This window comes from Melanotaenia boesemani, chromosome 8 (assembly GCF_017639745.1).
Source record: "Melanotaenia boesemani isolate fMelBoe1 chromosome 8, fMelBoe1.pri, whole genome shotgun sequence".
In the NCBI taxonomy this organism is placed as follows: Eukaryota; Metazoa; Chordata; class Actinopteri; order Atheriniformes; family Melanotaeniidae; genus Melanotaenia; species Melanotaenia boesemani.
The window spans coordinates 24,524,362-24,543,926 of NC_055689.1; the positions used below are offsets into that span (position 1 = coordinate 24,524,362).

General features: G+C 39.7%; 1 protein-coding gene across 3 annotated transcripts in view; it reads right to left on the reverse strand.

The window, feature by feature from the left end:
- The window catches only part of LOC121645245 (receptor-type tyrosine-protein phosphatase F-like), a 66,177-nt gene that overhangs the window by 2,499 nt on the left and 44,113 nt on the right, over positions 1-19,565 (reverse strand). For all 3 annotated transcript variants that reach the window (XM_041993641.1, XM_041993637.1, XM_041993638.1), the window contains exons 12-19: positions 18,637-19,218; positions 18,317-18,450; positions 17,710-17,854; positions 16,296-16,441; positions 15,460-15,601; positions 8,255-8,443; positions 4,752-4,862; positions 411-680 (exon numbers count right to left, since the gene is read on the reverse strand). In XM_041993641.1, the coding sequence (XP_041849575.1) occupies positions 411-680; positions 4,752-4,862; positions 8,255-8,443; positions 15,460-15,601; positions 16,296-16,441; positions 17,710-17,854; positions 18,317-18,450; positions 18,637-19,218 (1,719 nt within the window). The remainder of the gene's footprint in view (positions 1-410; positions 681-4,751; positions 4,863-8,254; positions 8,444-15,459; positions 15,602-16,295; positions 16,442-17,709; positions 17,855-18,316; positions 18,451-18,636; positions 19,219-19,565) is intronic.

Consider the following 19,565-nt stretch of genomic DNA (forward strand, 5'->3'; position numbering starts at 1 on the left):
CTTCACTGAACAACACAGGAAATAATTCCTACCTGTGGCCATCAAACTGTACAACTCCTCCATATAGCAACAACATCCACTGTTATACATTTACATTAACACACTGCACTGCATTTACATTTTTACATTTTATCATATTAATACTGTAAATATTACTCACTGGCATGATTTATCCTTTGTCCTTTTATATAGATATCATAACTAATTTGTGATATTTCTTATTGTGATTTTTATCTTTATCTCATCCTTTATTTGGTATGGAGCAACTGTGTGCACACAATTTCCTCTGGAATTAATAAAGTATTCTGATTCTGATTTTAAATATTTAATATTTTATGACTAAATCCAAGCATTCACATCAGCAGTAGACAGAAAACAACTCTAAACATTTAGAGAAGAATGGCACTTACCTTTCACAGTAACCTGAGCTGTTGCTTCTATTATGCCAAGAGAAGACATGCCTATGCAGGTGTAGTTGGCTGATTCACGGATGTTAGTAACTTCCAGCACGTTGCGTCCCATTGGCATTTCGTCCTCCTTGGTCAGATCCTTCCCACCCATCATCCACTTGACATAGGGCATTGGCGAGCCCACTGCCACGCAGGTCAAGCTGACGCTACCGCCTGGCATCACTTCTTGGTTGGTGGGTGGAATGGCAAATCTTGGTGGGACTCTTCGTACTGATAGGATCAAGTGAAGAAGGGGAAAAAAGAGTCAACAGGTAGGACATATGAGGCGAATATGGCACCTTTTTTATTTCCTGAATGGTCTTTCTCCATGACAAAGTGCAAGGATAAAAGCTAACTCAGAAAAGCTAATTAAACTATATGAAGGGCTGATTGCTTTTGTCCAGATATACAGATGGGTACAAAGGAATAAATGGACTGTCCCAAAGTGGTTGTGGAAATTCACAAGAAATCTTAATGTGGTGAAATGGAAAAACACAAAAGCACCTTTTGAGATTCCAGTCAGGAAAAGGCTGGTTCTCTGGACCGCGCTACAATAAGGGGGACCAGGGGAATTTCTTTTACACAATTTCAGAGATAACACTAGGAGCAGGGAAAAGGTCAGGCAAGCATTTGGCAGAGTAAAGATGATTGTCCAGTATTAATGGTAATATCTTTTCAAATAGGTTTCCAACACAGCTACACCACAGGGCATTCATGCTAAAGAAGAAGAAGAAAAAAAAACAAAACAAACAAAAAAAAAAACAACATACATTAAATGCTAGGGCGAAACCTACAACCATCTGATCTCTTGAGGTTTCTAAGGACATGGGTGATTTTTACCTGTAAAGAGTGGACAGGGTCAGAAGTCTTAGCATCTTGGGAACAGGACAGGGGCGTCATTCTCAAGCAGAGCATGCACAGGAGTTGAGTAAAGATATGGGATGGGATAGGAAGTCTGAGTACACTCGGAGGAGAAGGGATACAGGAAGAACTTTGCCCAGTTTGCCCAGTGGTGGCCACCTGTGTCTTCTCATACAAGTCAAACATTCTTTAGGTGGAGTTATTTTTCACAACATATGCGTATGAAAAAGACCAGCCAGAAAGAAAGCCCAAATATAAACCTTTAAGCTCAAAGTAGCTGTTATTCTTTCATGATTCCATAGACTTAACAGTGCTAAGAGCAGTCTGTCAATGGGGGCTGTGTATATTGAACACTTAATGTTGTGGATAATTCATGACGATTAAGTTTGGAGAGGTGCCGTCGAACAAAATGATTAGAGGGTAGGTAATTGTTTATTTTTTTTTTGTGAGCAAACATTTTTATTCATATATGCTATATGCCAAAATAAAATATTTGGTTGCTTTGCATTTTGGGTTTGGCCTGTAGATATTTCCAAATAAATTATACCAAGAAAAGCCAAATGCCAATGTGACATATTGAGCTTATGTCGTGGTTTCCATCTCACTGCAGTTTTTTGCTGCTGTTAGACCAGCAAGTAGTATCTGTTTTTCACAGTGGGATGCATTTGTCATAGATAAATTGTTTAAATAAGTGTTTGAGGATTTACTGGAATATTTTGTGCTATCAAAGTTAGTGCAGCTGCAACTTCTTTCCAAAACCTGGCAACAGTTTTGTATTCCCAGACCATATATATGTAAGTCCCCCGTTTATTCTGAGAGCATAATGTACATAAAGAGTTATCCAGGACCTTTATGCGGTAAAGCTTGCAGGGTGTCAAATAAGTTCTAGGCACAAATTAATACTGAATAATCTGATAATCCGGATTTCTAGAAGATAAAATTATATTATTCTATACCTCGTTCCATCATAAATATCCCTAAGTAAATGAATCACCTGATCTCTCCATTGTGGGAATTGGATGGGACTACCCCCAAATCGTAAACTAAAATTATTAAAAACATGGGTGTTTAAGTGCCACTGAGTTAAAAGGTTACATAGCTTTTCCACACAATGCCAAGTTGATATCAGATCAAATAAAGTTTAACCAAATGTCAACTTGCACATTTTGATTGGCTTTAAAATTATATAATTATTTAAAAGGTAGAACTTTGTAAAATAAGATATCAAGGAGAGGTAAAGGTACATTATTGCTCTTGCAATCCCATTCACAATCCCTGCCCTTGCTCAGTCTTTTTCACCAAGAGCCCAACATGTAGCTTTCTCCCTGGCAAGTCACTTACGAACACCTTGAAGTCCAGCTTTCTCTTCTATCCAGCTTTTCTATTATATAGTATCTCCAATAATGTAATGCCATGTGTAATAGCATCACAATCATTATTTCTGGTGGCCTCCCACTATTGTTTTACTTAAAGGTGCTTTCAGTGATTTCACCAACAATGCCAAGGGAAATTGATTTGATTACCAATACTCCACGTCATTGTCTCCCTCATGTTGCAACACATGAAGTCAAATTTATCTCCAAATATGAAGGCATTTAGATTAGTGGGGGTGTTAGGGAAATGTCCCCAACACAAGCACTGCAAAGCTAAACCTTTCAACACAAGAAAAACACAGAGCATTAGAGTAGAACTGAATAGAATGGAATAGAATAGAATGGAACAGAATAGAATATAACAGAAATACTTTAATAATCCCTTCGGAGAGCCCTCATGGAAATTTGGGATTACTGGGTGGATTACTTCATGTATACAATTTTACTTGCAAGGAGTGTATGAACCATACAAATATGATACACACACTAAGTTGTTTCACACATTACAAAGCATTTATAAAGGATGTTCACAAAGTCCTTCCCCAGTACATGAAAAGGTACAGAGTTACACAATTTCAGGATTTACAGGCTTCAGCATTTTCTACTAAGATAAGATATAGGGAGTCAGAGGCACAGTGATTATCTTTTCTTCTTATCGTGGTTCGGTCTTGGTTCCCGAGCACACACATTAAGAATGCAGCTGAATACACTTTCTACTTCTTAGTGATTAAAATGCAAACTGGTACAAAGTAGATACAAAGTAAATTTCTAAAACTGATAAATGATTAGTTCAAAGTATTATGAATAATTATCAATCGTGATCAAGTATAATGAGGCAGGCAGGCATCTGCTTCGGCTGCTCTTGTGTCTGTTTGGAGCATGCGTGATGTTTTTAGCAGAGCAGCTTGCTAATCGTTTGCCTGCGTTGATTACTTGACTAAAACAGTGAAATGAATAAAATCCAGAGTTTTCTTCAGAAATATGAGCTAATATGAGGAGCAAAGTGAGCTAGCTTATATGAACAAAGTGTAGAAGAGACAAGCTGATGTTCCACAACTTTCCATCAGAAAACTAGCTGACCCACCTTGCCTCTGAAAGAACTGGGTGACATACTGTCAACCCCTCTGTTCTCTCTCCAGTCTCAGCTTTTTTATTTTCTTTTTAAACTTCTCGATTTTTGAGGCATCCTGCCGTCTTAACATCCACTCGCTGTCTGTTGCACCGTGCTCTGCAGCTGATGGAGCAGGTGGACTGGGGGGGCCTTCATCCACCCACTCTAACAACCGCAGCAGCTATTGTGTTTCATGTGCATCAGACATGGTGGTGTTATGTGCAGTAACTTACCTAGACTTCTCTCTCCCCTACAGTGGCTTTTTCCACAGAGTGTACAATCCTGCCCTTACCCTGCATTAGTCCGCTTACAGAGACAAAACAGCAAAAACAAACCCTGAAAACTCCAAACCCCTCTGGGTTGTGCTGGTAGAGGGGGAAGAGGAATAATGGACCCTTTCGATACAGTCAATATTAAAAAAAGAAAGGAGTCCTGGCACCAGTACCAGTGGAGGAAACGGTTTCAATGCAGCTGTTTTCTCAAGGGCTGCACCTGGTTGAGTTTACAGCCAAACAGGAAGTTGATGTTAGTTCAGCTCATTGGAATGGAAGAGATGGGATAGTAGTGATAGTGGTGAAGACAAAAGACAGAGAAACAGACAGAAATATTGGAATAACAGCTCAAATACAAGATATTACACAATATCTATTTTCTTGTTTTTAAGCTAGTAGAGCAGCATTGTGAATCACTACATTCATCAATAAGAATTATAAATCATTAAAATGGTGTTTTTGGTCTCATGATGTGCAACAAATTTAATCACACAGTCTGCACACCCAAACACTCCCACACACTCTTAAACTAGAGCTTGAATCATATGCCACAGGTGCAGAGTGTATTTTAAAAGAGACATATTGAAAGACTGCACATTTGCTTATAGCTTGCAAGTGCTTGAGACAACAGAAATGACACTTAGGATTGATTAACTCTACAACTGAGACAGACATTTGGCTTTACCTCTGACGTAGAGATTGGCAGGAGCAGAGTAGCGGGTTCCAGCGCTGTTCATGGCAACGCATTCATATTTCCCCTGGTCAGACTCCTCAGTGTTCTCAATTTGCAGGGCTCCTGCATGGAGGATTTCCAATTTTAGCAGTTTTGACATTTGACAGAAACCAAAGCACAAATCTATACTGTGACTCACCACAGAGCCTGCGGTCACTAGTCTAAAAAAGTTCCTGCAATGGATAAGAGTTATTAATGTGCAGGAATTTTGGCCCTTCAGCTCAGTGAGGGGCATTTGTTTATAGACTGCTGTCTTAGTCCTGCCACAGCACTTCAATCAGTTTAAGGTCTAGACTTTGACTGAGCCACTGAAACACCTTGATTCCTTTATCTTCTTGTAGCCATTACCCTTTTTTTTTTCTGCTATAGATTTGCTTTTGACCTTGAGATCATTGCCCTGTTGACTCAGTTCTTTAGCTGTCGGATAGATGCACATTTAACTCCAGCATACTTTGGTTTACAGAGGAGTTCAAGGCTGGCTCAAGAACTGCAAGGACACTGAGGTTTGTTTAGATGAAATTTGCAAACCTAAGTCACATTGCCATGTTAAATAAATAAATAAATGAATGAATGAATGAATGAATGAATGAATGAATGAATGAATGAATGAATGAATAAATAAATAAATAAATAAATGTCTTTGTCTTGGCAGCCAATCAAAACAAGCCATGTTTGTTCATACTTTTTTTTAATTGTACTGTGGGGTAAGTTGGTCAGGATTTTCATTCCTGAAAAAACTGGCATTGGCTCCAATGTTTTCCGCTTGTGAATAATGTCATGTTGCACAGTCTTGATGTAATGCTTCACGGTCTTATGGCTTGTGTTTGGGTTTTGCGATATTCAGTTTCTGTTATAACTTGGTTTTGATCCTTGTCTTAGTTTAGTTATGATCACAGTTTAGTTCTTGGTTTTTGTCATGTTTAGTTCATGTTAAGATTTTGTTTTAGGATCATGGGTTAATTCTTAAGATCACATTTTATGGGTTTTGTCATGTGTAGTTAGAATCTTGGGTTATAGTCTTGGGTTTTGTCATGTTTAGTTTATGTGTAGATCATGGTTCAGGTTTCTTTTCAGGGTTATTTTGTAAAGATCTTGGGTTTTGTTATGTGTATTCAGGTTCCTGGGTAATAGTCTCCCTTCATGTGCTCCATTTTCTGTTCCTGGCTGAGTACACCTGGTCTGATTTGTCATTTAAGTTACCTGCTGTTAATTATCGTTGCTGTGTGTATACAGTATTTACTCCTGGGTTTTTGTCATTTCTTGTCAGGTCCTTGTGGTTTCTACATGGTTTCACTGGGTTGCCCTGTTAAGGTTTGTCTAACCTGTGAGTTTTTCATGTTTATTTTTCAGTCTTAGTCTTAGTTTGAACTTTTGTTATGTCAAGTCTTATTTCGGTCTAAAATAAAATCACTCATCATCTGCACAATTCTACCTCCTGTCCTCAACTGTCTGCGAGTGGGTCCGCACTCCTCCTCACCCTGGAAATCATTACAAAAAAGCTTTCTAATCTTTTGTACTGTAGAAAAAAATGGACTCTACATGATTTGGACAATTTGGGTGATTTGTCCCCATAACCAGGATTAAAATTATGGGGGAGCTAAGGGGAGCTTGGCTCCCCTGAAAGGCAGAGGAGCTTCACTAAGAAGAATCAGCTGATACATTCGGGGGAGCTCTAAAAATCTTCCAAACGACGCGGATGATCCCTTCTCTTTTCTTAAGCACCATGGACAGCCAGCATTGTTTGTCCATTGGGTGCTGTGAGTGTCCACACAACCACTTGGTGTGCTTCTTTTTGTGGTTAAAGAACTCTGTCGCTGTTTTTTTCATTAAACAAGCTGTACACAGTTGTTTTGTTTTTTGTTTTTTCTTTTAAATAGTAACCATATTTTTGACCGTGTGAAGTCACGGTGCACATGCGAAAATAAGGCCCTCCCGAAAGCCCCAGTGTAATTCGAGCCCTGCCTATAACTGTTCTGAAATGAATGGGCTGCAACAGTTGCCTCTCTGAGATCATTGCTCATGTCTTTCCTCAAAGCTCCAAAGCAGCAAACTGACAAAATTTTTGCTTTTATAGCAGTGCTCACACATGCTGATTAGTAATAAAGTGCATTTATTAGCAGAACATTGTTGCAGCTCATCAGATTTGTGTTTATCATGTTGTATCATGAGGTAAAACCTTAGATCTGAAAGAGGGTATGCTTTATTTTTCTAGATTGTTACACACTGAAGTAGAGAATAAGTCATATTTTTATGTACAATGTGCATCCACAATCCAACAAAAGTATTACATAGAAGGTTAATGTAGTTGATGAGTTGTAACTGATGATTTGCTTGATGGCCTGAGTTTTGCAGCAAAACAATTGCCAGTGCAGTTAGCAGTGAGGAAATTATTTACCATGCTTCACCAAAGGGAGCTTCTCCACTGCCAGATGGCTGTGATTAGTATTCACAATTCTAAATTGTTGTAGGCAACAGAGAGAAGGCCAAGATGTTGTTTCAAACAAAGTATAAAAGCCCGGGGTGGTCATTTAGTCACTCCACTTCCATAGCCATCATGAAATCACCACTACTGACTTGCATATGGACGGCAGATGAAGCAAGTCAAGTTCTGACACTTTAAGAAGCACGACAGCAAACTTACCTTCACCATAATTTATAAAAATACAAAATGCATGGTTGAAAACAATGTTTTATCACTCACTACATGTATTCTTCTAACACTTATAACTTCTCCCAAAGAGCATGGCGCTAGCAGGAAAAACCACAGCCAGCCACCATGAAGTTTGAAAATGACAAAAATACTCAACATTAAAATGAGATTTTTCACACCATGCAGTATGAGATTCATTCATTCTCTCTGAGGTGTTTATTCGGTTTGCTCAGCTTATCGCTGTCTGATTCAGCACTGACATGCACCTACATACTAATGTCGATGTCACCAATCTGTCAGCTTTCTAATGGGAGAAAAGTGGGAGTACTACTAAAATTTAGTGACAGTTGTCAGAATTCAACACAAAACCACTTCAGTTTCTTCCAACTATTTCAAGACTTTCGGGATCTTCTACAGCTTCTATCTATGAGGCATTGCTGCCAACAAATATTGAATAAAATGCTGCAGATTCTCGTTTTTGCAGGCAACAACCACACTTATCCTCACTTCACAACAGCATGAAAGTACTATGGCATGAGAAAGTGCCATATAAATAAAGATTGACGACCTCGAAAAGTGAGGTCAGCTTAGCAGAGTGAAAGACAGAATTGAGTCAAAAGCCATTAATCTTTCCACCTTGCATGCTTTCCATCAGATCTCGGTCAGGAAGGCACTGTTAAGTTATGAATGGGACTGCTATGATCAACAAAGAGTACCTCATTAGTTTAAGTTTGAATCCTTGGTCATATTTAGTCATGTACACAAAGACCTCAAAGAAATCAACTCAGATTCTGTCAAGTTGTACCTGAGCGGAGCTGTTTGATGCGCCCGTTGCTGCTGCTGATGTCCACAGGAAGCATGTCCTTGAACCAGGAGATCTCTGGGTCTGGGTTTCCACTGGCCGCACACAGCATTGTGGCAGTCCTGGTCCTTTCAACCACTTTCAGCTGGGGGGCCATATCAATGGTGGGGAACCCCTGTGGGATCTGGTTCTCTGAAAATTTGCAAAAGTAAATTTTTAGAAACGCAACAGACACAATGAGTAAAAAAATAAAAAATCAATAAATACATGAAATCTACACTACTGTTCAAAAGTTTGGGGTCACTTCCCTATTGAATCCCATGGCAAAGTGACCCCAAACTTTTGAACGGTAGTGTAAATATTCTGATTCTGACATAAAATTAGTGTGAAAGAAGATACTACAGAGGAAAAACATATCTGGGGCTGATTTAGATTTGATAGGGACAAAATGAAGAATCCTGTTAGTAACTGATTATCATAGCAAGCTTATTAACCAGCACAGGGAGTCTCAGATTTTGACAGAGGAGGGATGGTTACAATCTGCTGCTGGGTACTCAAGCATACTATAACTGCCCTAGGATAAGAAAACAAAACAAACTTATTTTTATAATACAACTCATAATGCATGTTGGGTTTTTGTTTTTTTTTCTAAAGTATGAATTTCATATGCAAACGTTTCAAATATATGTTGACATGCGCTGTGTCAAGATAACCAAATGATGGCTAATGTATCGTCTTGTGATGCTTTCTTGCTTGATTCATTTGCTCTGAACTTTTCAACTTGGTCCAATGCAAAAAAAAAAAAAAAAAAAAAGAAAGTTTTAAACCTGCCCATAATCTGAATAGGCAATTGTTGGTCCAACAAAAAGAAGTAGCCCCTGTCTGGATTACATTAACTGATTTATTTGTGTTTCCAGTGTAAAAATGGTTTGTGACATGAAGTTAAACGAGGCCATGACCAGAACCAAAAACACAAAATAGCTTCAAACACATGGGATAATGCAGAGCCCAGGTTTTCAACTGAGATATGGTCCTTTGAGTCCTATATGGGAAAACATATGCAACACTCAAGGTGTTTTCACAAAGTATGAGGAAAAAGAGGGAGGCTCTGAGAGGACAGTTGCACTTGAAATTGGTGCTGCTATAGCTAAAGTCATCATAGCGTTTTTATAGTGACAACAAAATTAAGGTGTTTGTTTATTTTTCTCCATTCATCCAAATATAGACAGGCTGTCAACCAAACTGAATACACATCAGCGTCAGAGACATGCTCAGCTAGAATCCAATAAGTGTAGAGTAGAGAGACATGATGGACATTTATGACTATTATAAACTATTCGCTTTAGACACCGAAATCCAAGGGTTCTTGATGGACTGCTTTTTCCTGTTGGTTACCTGGAGGACTTCAGGGAGCCCCACCTGGATTCCTCCACGTGCGGCCTCACCGACCACCAGCTGCCGTTTCCCAATCTCTAGGTGCCGAAGTAAGGCCAGGACCAAACATTTTCATCCAGGATTCTAGCTGGTATGTTAAAAGAATTAAACTACGCCTTGCTTTTTCTTATTCTTAGAGTCCCATCTGACCTAAGTAAATACAATTTAAGTAATCGGCTACATCTAAATTCCTGGAATAAATTCTCTTACCTTCACATTAGTCATGATCGAAGTTAAGTAAATTCTACAGAATAATTTAGCTCAACTTTCCCATATTCTCCAACCTTATATTGTACAAGATACCAATTGTCTACAAAAAATTTTTTTACTTATGCCATATTGCTTCATATATTCACTTCATTAAGCTTTCATTTATCCCATTATTTCTTTCATTATTCATTTATTCATTGAGTTTTACTATATTATACTTTTATTACACTTTATACATTGTACATTTTACTCATGCTTTAATTCACTTTTAAGGTTTATTCTCTTCAAATACATATGCACTGTTACCCACTACGAGGGTAAGATGATCTTTATCTAGTCCTTCCTTATAACCTTAGTCACACTGGTTCTGGTGGAGACACAACTTTGTGAGGTTGCTTTGACGCCAGTCCTTTGAGTAGTGTGTCCAGCCAAGGTCTTCAGGAAGTCCGATTCTTTCAAAAGAAAAACTTTTTGTTTTCATCTTGCCTCCCCAGAGTCTCTTCCGATTTCATGAGAGTCGGAACGACCACTATCATTACTTACAAGTAATTTGTCTGTGTTCATTTCACTTTAATAAATTTTGTTATACTTTTACTCATTCAGGACTCTTGGTAAATTTTTCTACCACAACTGCCGTTGTAAGCAGGATTTTGCAAGTGACCAAAGGAGGACCCAGCGATGGTGTGATGGTGTGTCTGATCAACCTGAACTCCAGTATATGCCTCCGTTTTGAACGGGGGACCCCGCGTTTAGTTCTCTAGAAGTCACAGACGGAATCAACAAACTCAAATATAGAAAGTAAGTCTGGTGAGTTGAAGTGAATTTTCAATTGGGTCAATTTTAGATTGTGAGTGAGAAAGTTGAGGGCTTGTTGAGTCAATCCACTCAAGGCGGAGTGCTGTCAGAAACGACAGATAATTCCTCTACAGGCTACAGAGGTTGCCTCTGGATCAGAGTGGTCAGATAAAATTATCTGGATTCTGTGAAGATGTTCACAGTCTAGAAGCAGGAATCCCCACTTATCTATTGGCAAGATGGGTACCAGAGACTCCAAGCATCACCGCCCTCCTTAGGGGGAATTTTTTACAATACAAAACAAGTATGGGAAAAATTGTGTTGAATTTTGTGCAGATTGGATTTCTGCAGGTGTGTTTCCTGCTGAGGGAACTCTGAGTCCAACGGAACTCAAGAAGGTAAAGGACGGTTTATTTACAAAAGAAAAAAAAAAAGAAAAAGAAAAAGGAAGCTGAAGTGAGATCTAAAAAGACCATAAACGTGTCTTACTGGACTAGACTGGAAAGACACTGAGAAGCACCGAGTCTGTGGCAGACAGAACGTGACCGCAGAAAACAGCCGGAACCACTAAATAGTCTGATGGTTTCGGTTTGAGTAAGTTATTCAGGTTCAGTCATTTAATTAAATGTATGGTGTTGTAGATAAGTCTGCTCTACACAAGAGGTGTGTATGGAGAACCGACTTTGAGAACATGACAACATTTCTTGTTCTTACATTTTTCATCCTTCATGAGAAAATATAAAAGTTGTAAAATAATCTGATCTGGCTGAGGAAATGTTTTGCTCTGCTTCACAATGCTCAATACATGCACAAGGACACACTTTCTGAAGTTAAGTGACACTCAGCTTGCAATGAAGAACACTTTTTGCTTACACATACACACACATCAGATCTCTGAGAGAAAACACTTGAACTTTTTCTCAGAGACACATACACACACACACACACACACTCCAGGATTAATATTAACCATATTTTTTTCCCTCCTCCCTCCGTCCCTGTCTCTGTCTGAGACACCCTGTCCTGAAGCTCCTCAGAAGCTGTATCCGACCCATCTCAGCTTCTCCATCAGTACAGAGTTAGCAGAGACCCACTGATAAAAAAAGAAAAGACAGTCAATCACCACCATCTCCTACGAACTGAGACCGATACCCACACCTACCTGCTCCACCTGACGCTCTATATGATTCAAGAGAAGAAACAAAGACAGTTGATCTCCAGCAATTACCACCAGGGTTCCTCTGCTCCGAGTTTCAGAGACTTAAACCAGATGTTTGATGGACGAGTAAACATCTGCTTTGGATGGTAGAACACCATCCTCCAGAACGCTCCTGATTATGTGTTTATTCAGTGGACAAGACCAAAGCTCAAGGACAAACCAGAACAAGGCAAGGCAAGGCAAATTTATTTGTATAGCACATTTCATGTACAAGACAATTCAAAGTGCTTTACATTAACATTTCAGCAGGGTGCAGAAAGCAATACAAGTGCATTAATAAAATTATAAATAAATAAATAAAAATAAAAAGATTAAAAGAAATGCAATTGATGAAATAAAAACAGAACAAAGATGCTAAAATAAAATGGATAAAATGCAAGAAATAAAATTTCAGTGTGGGGAAAGACAATATTAAAACATGATTCCAGCTTAAAAGAACCAGATGTAGATTTTGATTTCTAAATGAAAACTCCATGCAGTTCCATGCAGTAGAGAACAGGTGGGTCTTTAACCTGGATTTAAATAAACTGAGGGTTTCAGCTGATCTGAGGCTTTCTAGGAGTTTGTTCCAGACATGTGGAGCATAGAAGCTGAATGCAGCTTCTCCATGTCTGGTTCTGACTCTGGGAACTGATAAAAAACTGGAACCAGATGACCTGAGGGTTCTGGCAGGTTCATAATGGGTCAAGAGATCACTGATGTATGTTGGTCCTAAACCATTCAGAGCTTTATAGACCAGCAGCAGAACTTTAAAATCTATTCTCTGACGAACAGACAGCCAGTGTAAAGACCTCAGAGCTGGACTGATGTGGTCCACTTTCTTGGTCTTAGTGAGGACTTGAGCAGCAGAGTTCTGAATAAGCTGCAGGTGTCTAATTGACCAACTGTGTGAGCTTTGCAGCCCACTTCCGTGGTGGCGTGGTCACTGGGCTCCACAGGGGCGAATAGAGAGGTGGTTGCTGGGGTCCTGAGGTTGGAAAACCATCCAGTTCTACTGACCAGAGACAGAACATCCATGTGGTGAAAAGGGTCATTGGGCATAAAATCTAAAGGCGGTTTGCCATCTGATTGATCCATGGCAGAGCTGACTCGGAGATGGAAGCAGTCATGTGACCACATGACACTGATGGTGAGACCGTTCTGATTTCATAGCACAAATAACCAATGACTTGATGCACAACTCTGTTAATACACTGTTTAAAAGAGCTACATCTTTTATGAAGAGAAGGTGCCAAGTCAACAGAAGAAAACTTCAGTTCTAGAGAAGGTCTGCATATTAAGACTAGTTCTCAGCTGGAACTAGAGACACACATATACATACATATTCACATGAACGAACACGCATGCTCACTGCAACAAAGTATGACATGATGTGCTACTGACCCTGTCTTGTTTTGTTTTCATGATATCCAACATTGATCAGCTCATTGCTTTTGAAAGAAAGAGAAATTAGTAAAAATGAGATGGGAAATAATATTTTCTTTTACTTGACCCTTCAAATGTATCCTAACGGTGACTCACTGACACATGCATTTATATTTTCTCCAGATTACCCCGTCTAATTGCTGCTCCAGGATCTGATAAGAGGGGTATTTCTCTCACTCATATGGCTGAAGCAATGAGAGTGAGTAAATCCTTTTCCTGCCAGAGGTTTAAATGCCAACATATTGATCCTTATGTGCATTTATGTAAATACCAAATGGCAGTTTCCCTGGTTGGGGTGAAATGCAGACTGCATGTCTCCTGTTTTCCTGAGAGCTTTAAGTGTGTGTGTGTGAGATTTGCGCTAAAACTGCTTGTGTGTTTCTGGGTCCTGATTATTTTATTTTTGCTCATATTGGCTTATGTTGAGGTTTTGATAATCTTGGTATCTATTGTTTATGATAAACCTGAAACAGCGTCCATTCTGCTCTCTAAAAGGCTGCACAATAACTTTGTGTGAACCATAATGTGCCTCATTTAGGGATCATTTGCAGTCACATCCAAATATACTGGAATGATTTTATTTGGTATTGATCTATTGTCATGGCTCATTGGTAAATTAAATGGATAACATGGCTCTTTGGGATCATGGTCTCAAACAAATATAAATGAAAGGAAAAGTATTTCTTTCTATACCTTTCCAAAGGTTTGACAAAGACATCAACTTCACCATTTTCCTTTGGCTGTCTGCATTTTTGCTCTGGGTGGATTAAGCAGAAGGCGTCACTGGAGATTGTAAGCTGAGAACATGAACCTACATTGTTTTGATTTGTTTGGTTGAAACAATGAGCTGAAAGCAGCTCAGGTGTTGACATGGAGAAGGACCATCAACACAAGCCACAATAAAGCAATTTTGCTGATGAGAACAGTTGCTCATCGTTGAGTATTACTATCCATATTCCTCATTTCACTAACAGAAGGAGTTCAACCCTGGTGTACTTTTTGTCCCTATAACACTGAAACTGATTAATCATATCACATTCTCACGATCTTCAGATCAAGTCAGTGCTGTTTGCTTGTGCATGCAACAATATTTTTCATGATACTGTGCAGGAGAGGGGTAAATAGAAAACCTCTCTTTACTGACGAGAAGTCCCTTCGGGAAGATTACGCAAGCCAAGGTGATGATATCATCAAACTGGTGTGGACGGAGGAAAAAAGAAAGGATGGGTGAAAGAAAGATGGGATTTGAACAGAGGATAGGAAGGCTGTGTGTGAATGAGAGGGGATCTGCTATAATGCAAGTGCAATGCTATGGACAGCATTTATCCTCCTTCTGGCTAAGTTTCTAATGAAATCAACTCCTGTGGTGACTAGTAGTCACATGACTAAATTATAATCAATTGAAGAAAAAAAATTGCCTTACTGCTCAGTGACATGGAAGACTGTTTAAAGAGATAAACATGTAAATCAAATAGATTAATTCTATGAGCAAGTAAAGGAAGGGGGGTCTGCGGAGGTCAAACATAGCCTGCAGTCATACATGTAGGAAATGCTCATATACCAAAATATTGTTTATATATTTTATGTGAAGCATCCATGGACAGGCAGGGGATTACTCATTTTTTTATGAATGTTCATATGCACCACATAAGGATTTTAATCGGTAAGCACAACTTATTGGTTGTAGCTTTGTTTCCTCATGACAGATGCATGACAAGGCTAAACAAAACTAGGAAAAAGGGTAAATACTGCTTTATAGCCAGCAAAGTGAAAGTAAGTCTAAAAATACAATTATATTCCAAGTCATACATTTGCTGAATTGGGGAGATTTTTCCTATCTTATTTAAAAACGCATTCCTTGCATTTTCTTGAACCTTGTGGAGTTTAGATTAAGGTATACCTGCTCCTCCGTGACACTGCCAATACCCGGAATCCACAGATTTAGCAAATGTTTACGCATGAATTATTTAGGCAAACACAGATATTTGCTTTTGGATGTATTGGAATAAAGGCTTCAAAAACCATTGGCAGGAGGTAAAGGGGGGAAACAGTTGAGAAGAGTGAGTGTCAAAGCAAAATAGAGAGAGAAAGCAAGTAAAAAAAATTAAAGACAGACTTATCTTACCTTCCAGCACTGTAAGCTTGGCACTGGTGTTGATCTCGCCAATGCTGTTAGTGGCTGTGCACTCGTAAATGGCTTCGTCTCTGTGGGTGCGCAGCGGCTGGATCCGCAGTACGGAGCCTGAGCCGTCATCAAATTCAATCACCTGTGAAAGCCACAGCAAAGCAAAAAGAGCAGGAATGTTATTTCTAGTGATCTCTTTTACTTTTCCAATTCATTTTAAATTGCAGATGACAGCTTTGTACTTTATTTCTGTTTTGTTCTCTTTTTCTGATGCAAAGTTCTATGTGACTCCTGAAAATATTTAGCAAATAGTTCTATTAATGAAGTAACATTAGAATATAGGAGACACTATACCCAAAAGAAACCCAGCAAACATTTTATTACATAATCTCAACTTGGAATGTAAATATAAAGTTACCAAAGTTACATTCCAGCAGATTTCATGCATTAATTCCACACAATGTTTTATATCAAGGAGCTTCCTGAGTAAACTTCTCACATGAAGCTCCTCCTGATCAGAAGGTGATGCTGAGAGACAGAGAAGGATGAAGGTAAGAAAAAATGAAAAGAAGAAAAGATGGAAGGAGATGAAGAGGACTGTAAGAACTAAGATGGAGTGAAGTTAGAGAGAAGATTTTTTTTTTTTTTGGTTTCAGGTGGATAGGAGAGGATTTGGTTTAATGCTAAATAACAGGGCGATTCAATGAATGTGCGTGTGTGAGTGCATCTTTCTTGAGACAAAAGCCGAAGCCTGTAACATTTTGTCACATGCAATATTTGTGTTCACCTGCATTTTGAGCATACATGTCTGTAAAAATCAATGACCAAGTACCCACCTCGAAGCGATGAGAGCTTAGTGTCTTGCCGTTTGTCATCCAGGTGATTCTGGGCTTGGGCTCTCCGGTGGCCTGGCACACAAACGATGCAACTCCGCCTGAAATGCCCATCTGGTCCTCAGGGGATTTGATAAAAGTTAGCAGGCCTGGGAAAGATGGAATAAAGAGGTAACGGAAGGGGTGGAGGGAGGGAAAGGAGTTAATGACAAATAAAAAGCCAGAGAGCAGAAGAAAGATGGAAAGGTGATATTAATAATTGATAATTTGCTCATTTGCACTGTTGTGAAACCGAGCATTTTTCCATTCTGACACAACGATGGACGTCTGACTGTTTGGAGGCATGTGTGGGTGTCAACCCGGGGACACTTGCATACAACGTGAAACACAAAGAGGGAAAAGACATTCTGAATATTAAATTATGTAATGATAGAAACATGGCACAACAATGAAATTCTGGCTTATCCATGTGCTACTTGTCACCTTCCTTTGTGGTTTGAAGCTGTGATAAGCTAAGGTTTTCTTTCAATGAAATGCAGGCATGAAAGTGACAAGAAAAGCATCTTAACAGGGGAGTAAACAAGTTTCACAACCAGCATTAAATAGTATTTATACACCATTATTTTTTTTAGGTCTACTTTACTTGAATTTAAAAGTATTTTTTGATATCCAGTTTGTTTTTCAATACCAGGATCTAATAGTTTCAGTCTTGTAGGAAAAACAAATAGATCTGAGTCGAACATGTCTGCAGAGGGATCCAGTTCAGTGGGTGCTGGATTAATATTTTAAGCACTACAGCTCCAGCCAGGCTTTGATTTGTTCTGATCAAATTACATGCGGAGCAAAGGAAGTCTTGCCAGACCACAAGATAAAACCTGGAAGGGTAAAGCATCTCACATACATGGAAAGAATCTCCACAGTCAGTTCTTAGCGCTCTGAGTTTTCTTTTACTTAGAAATAAGTGATTTTCTTTTCATTTACAAACAGCCCACCAATAGAGTGATTGTTCACAGCAGGCATCACCACAGCTAGTTTTAGCAGTGTCAGTTATTCAATCTGCGTCACATCTCATCCCCCTTGTCTTGCTTAGAGAGAAGGCAACAATGTCAGAGAATCAAAATATTATTTTGAGATTGTTTATCAACAGATCTGTTCTGAAGCACAAAAAAGGTTTTGTTTCTCGAGCTAAAGTAAAAGACAGATAGTTAAGGTATCTTAGTGGTTATTGGATGAAACTGATGCATGGAAATGCAGAACATGAAGCATTTGTCTTTCTACATTAAACTTTTTCTTTTCTTATAAGAGGATGAATGACTGTTTTGAAATCAAACAAAATAACAAAAATCAAGTAAATAACAAGCAGGTAAAGCAGACAAGAGAGAGAGAGACAGCGTGGGGGCAGAAATAGTGTACTTACTGGACTGAGCGGTACGGGCCTCGATGGGCTGGGTGTAGACACCTAAACCCATTTCAGAGCGAGCAGCCAGGGAGAAATGGTACAAGGTGTCAGGCTTTAAACCATCCACAGCGTAGGAGCCCGCTGGGTTGAATGTCACATGTATCTGGAGGGTTTAGAATTGGAACGAAAGAAATGAATAAAAACAGACTCAGATGCACAAATCTACTGATGTGTTTTGTTGTGACAATATTATTTAATCTTCCACTAAAATCCTCCCAGTCGTACATGCAGCAAAGAAGAGCTTGGAGCCAAATGTGAGAGCAGCTTGGTCCAAAAACAATTTGCCCTCAACTGGTGCTGTGGTTCAACAGAGTCAAATGAATGGCCTCAGCAGAATCCAACAACTGTCTGTGTGTGTCTACAGTAGATTCCTCTCGTCAGCTGGGGACGTGACTGCATTACTACAATAACACAGCCTCAGCTGACATCTCTCACTCAGAGAAATTGCATCATAAAGAGGAAGATTCATTCGTCTATGCTTTTTGCAGTCAAAGATGAGACAAACTCAGTGTAGGAGAGACTCTCTGGTCATAAATTAGTTATAACTTGTTGTTGGTATTCTAACCTTGTTATCTGAGCCAGCCTCCCAGTACTGCAGCTCATACTTGGTGATGGGGTCCTGTACTGGCCACAGCCAAGTTAGTACGATGCGTGTGTCCAGCACAGCTTCAGCCTCAAAGCTAGATGGCTGGGCAGGCACTGGCATGAGACAGGTGAGATGGCACAAGTTGAGGAATAGAAGGAACAAAATGAGGATTCTTCATGTTAAATGTTCCCCACATTACAATACAGAAATCAGATAACATTCCTTCAGCTAGCAATACATTCCTGATTTTTACACACATGAACAACCCTTAGAGCCACACACAGGGGCTGGCTGCTCACCTCCCTGCTGTGTTTTGACTTGCAGGATGTCAGAGGGTGGCCCGTCACCCACAGAGGTGAAGCCCAGCACCCTGAGGCTGTAGGTGGTATCAGGAATCAGCCCTGAGATGATTGTCAGGCTGCAAACATCTGTGTTGTGCTTCTGCCAGGCGCTAAGTGGAGCCGTCATGTCAGTGCTGTAGTAGACCCGGTAACCCCTAATTTGCCCGTTGGGCTCATCTGGTGGTGCCCACTGGACGAGCATTGTGCTGGCACTCAGCATGAGTGCTTGAATGTGCAGAGGCGGTGAGGAGGGGGCTTGTTCACCGGTATGAGTCTCCACTGGGTCACTGGGAGGCCCGCGGCCAATGTTGTTGACAGCCATGACGCGAAATTCATATTCAGAGTACGGACTGAGTCCACCGATGCTGTATCGTGTGGTAGCCACACGCTCCACTTCTTGGTAGCCGTTGTCTGAGGACTTGGCTCTGTATTGGATCATATAGTAGGATACCTGGTCAGGGTTCCCCGAATCCCATGTAAGAGTCACACTGGTAGCTGTGGTCTCAGTCACAGTTACTGAGGTGGGGGGCTTTGGTAAGGCTGAGGAAGAAAAACAGAGAAGCAACACATTTGAGCTTATTCGAACTTAGCTTTTTAGGTAATTTGAGGGAAATTGGACATTTAACCCTTTTAGACAACAATTCCCAAAATCTAGACAAAAAAGTAGAGAAAACAGAGAAAAACTCAAACGGAGAAAAGATGTGACACATCATGTGTAGCACCCAAGTAGCTAAATATTAACTCTATCCAGGGGCCATTTAAAGGTAGACAATTCAGCTTTTAGGACACAAGCGAATCATCCACCTGCATCGCTGGGTGAGAAGCTGACAATGATGCAGGTGGATGATTCTCTTGTGTTCTGAATTGTGGACTACCTGACCAGAAGA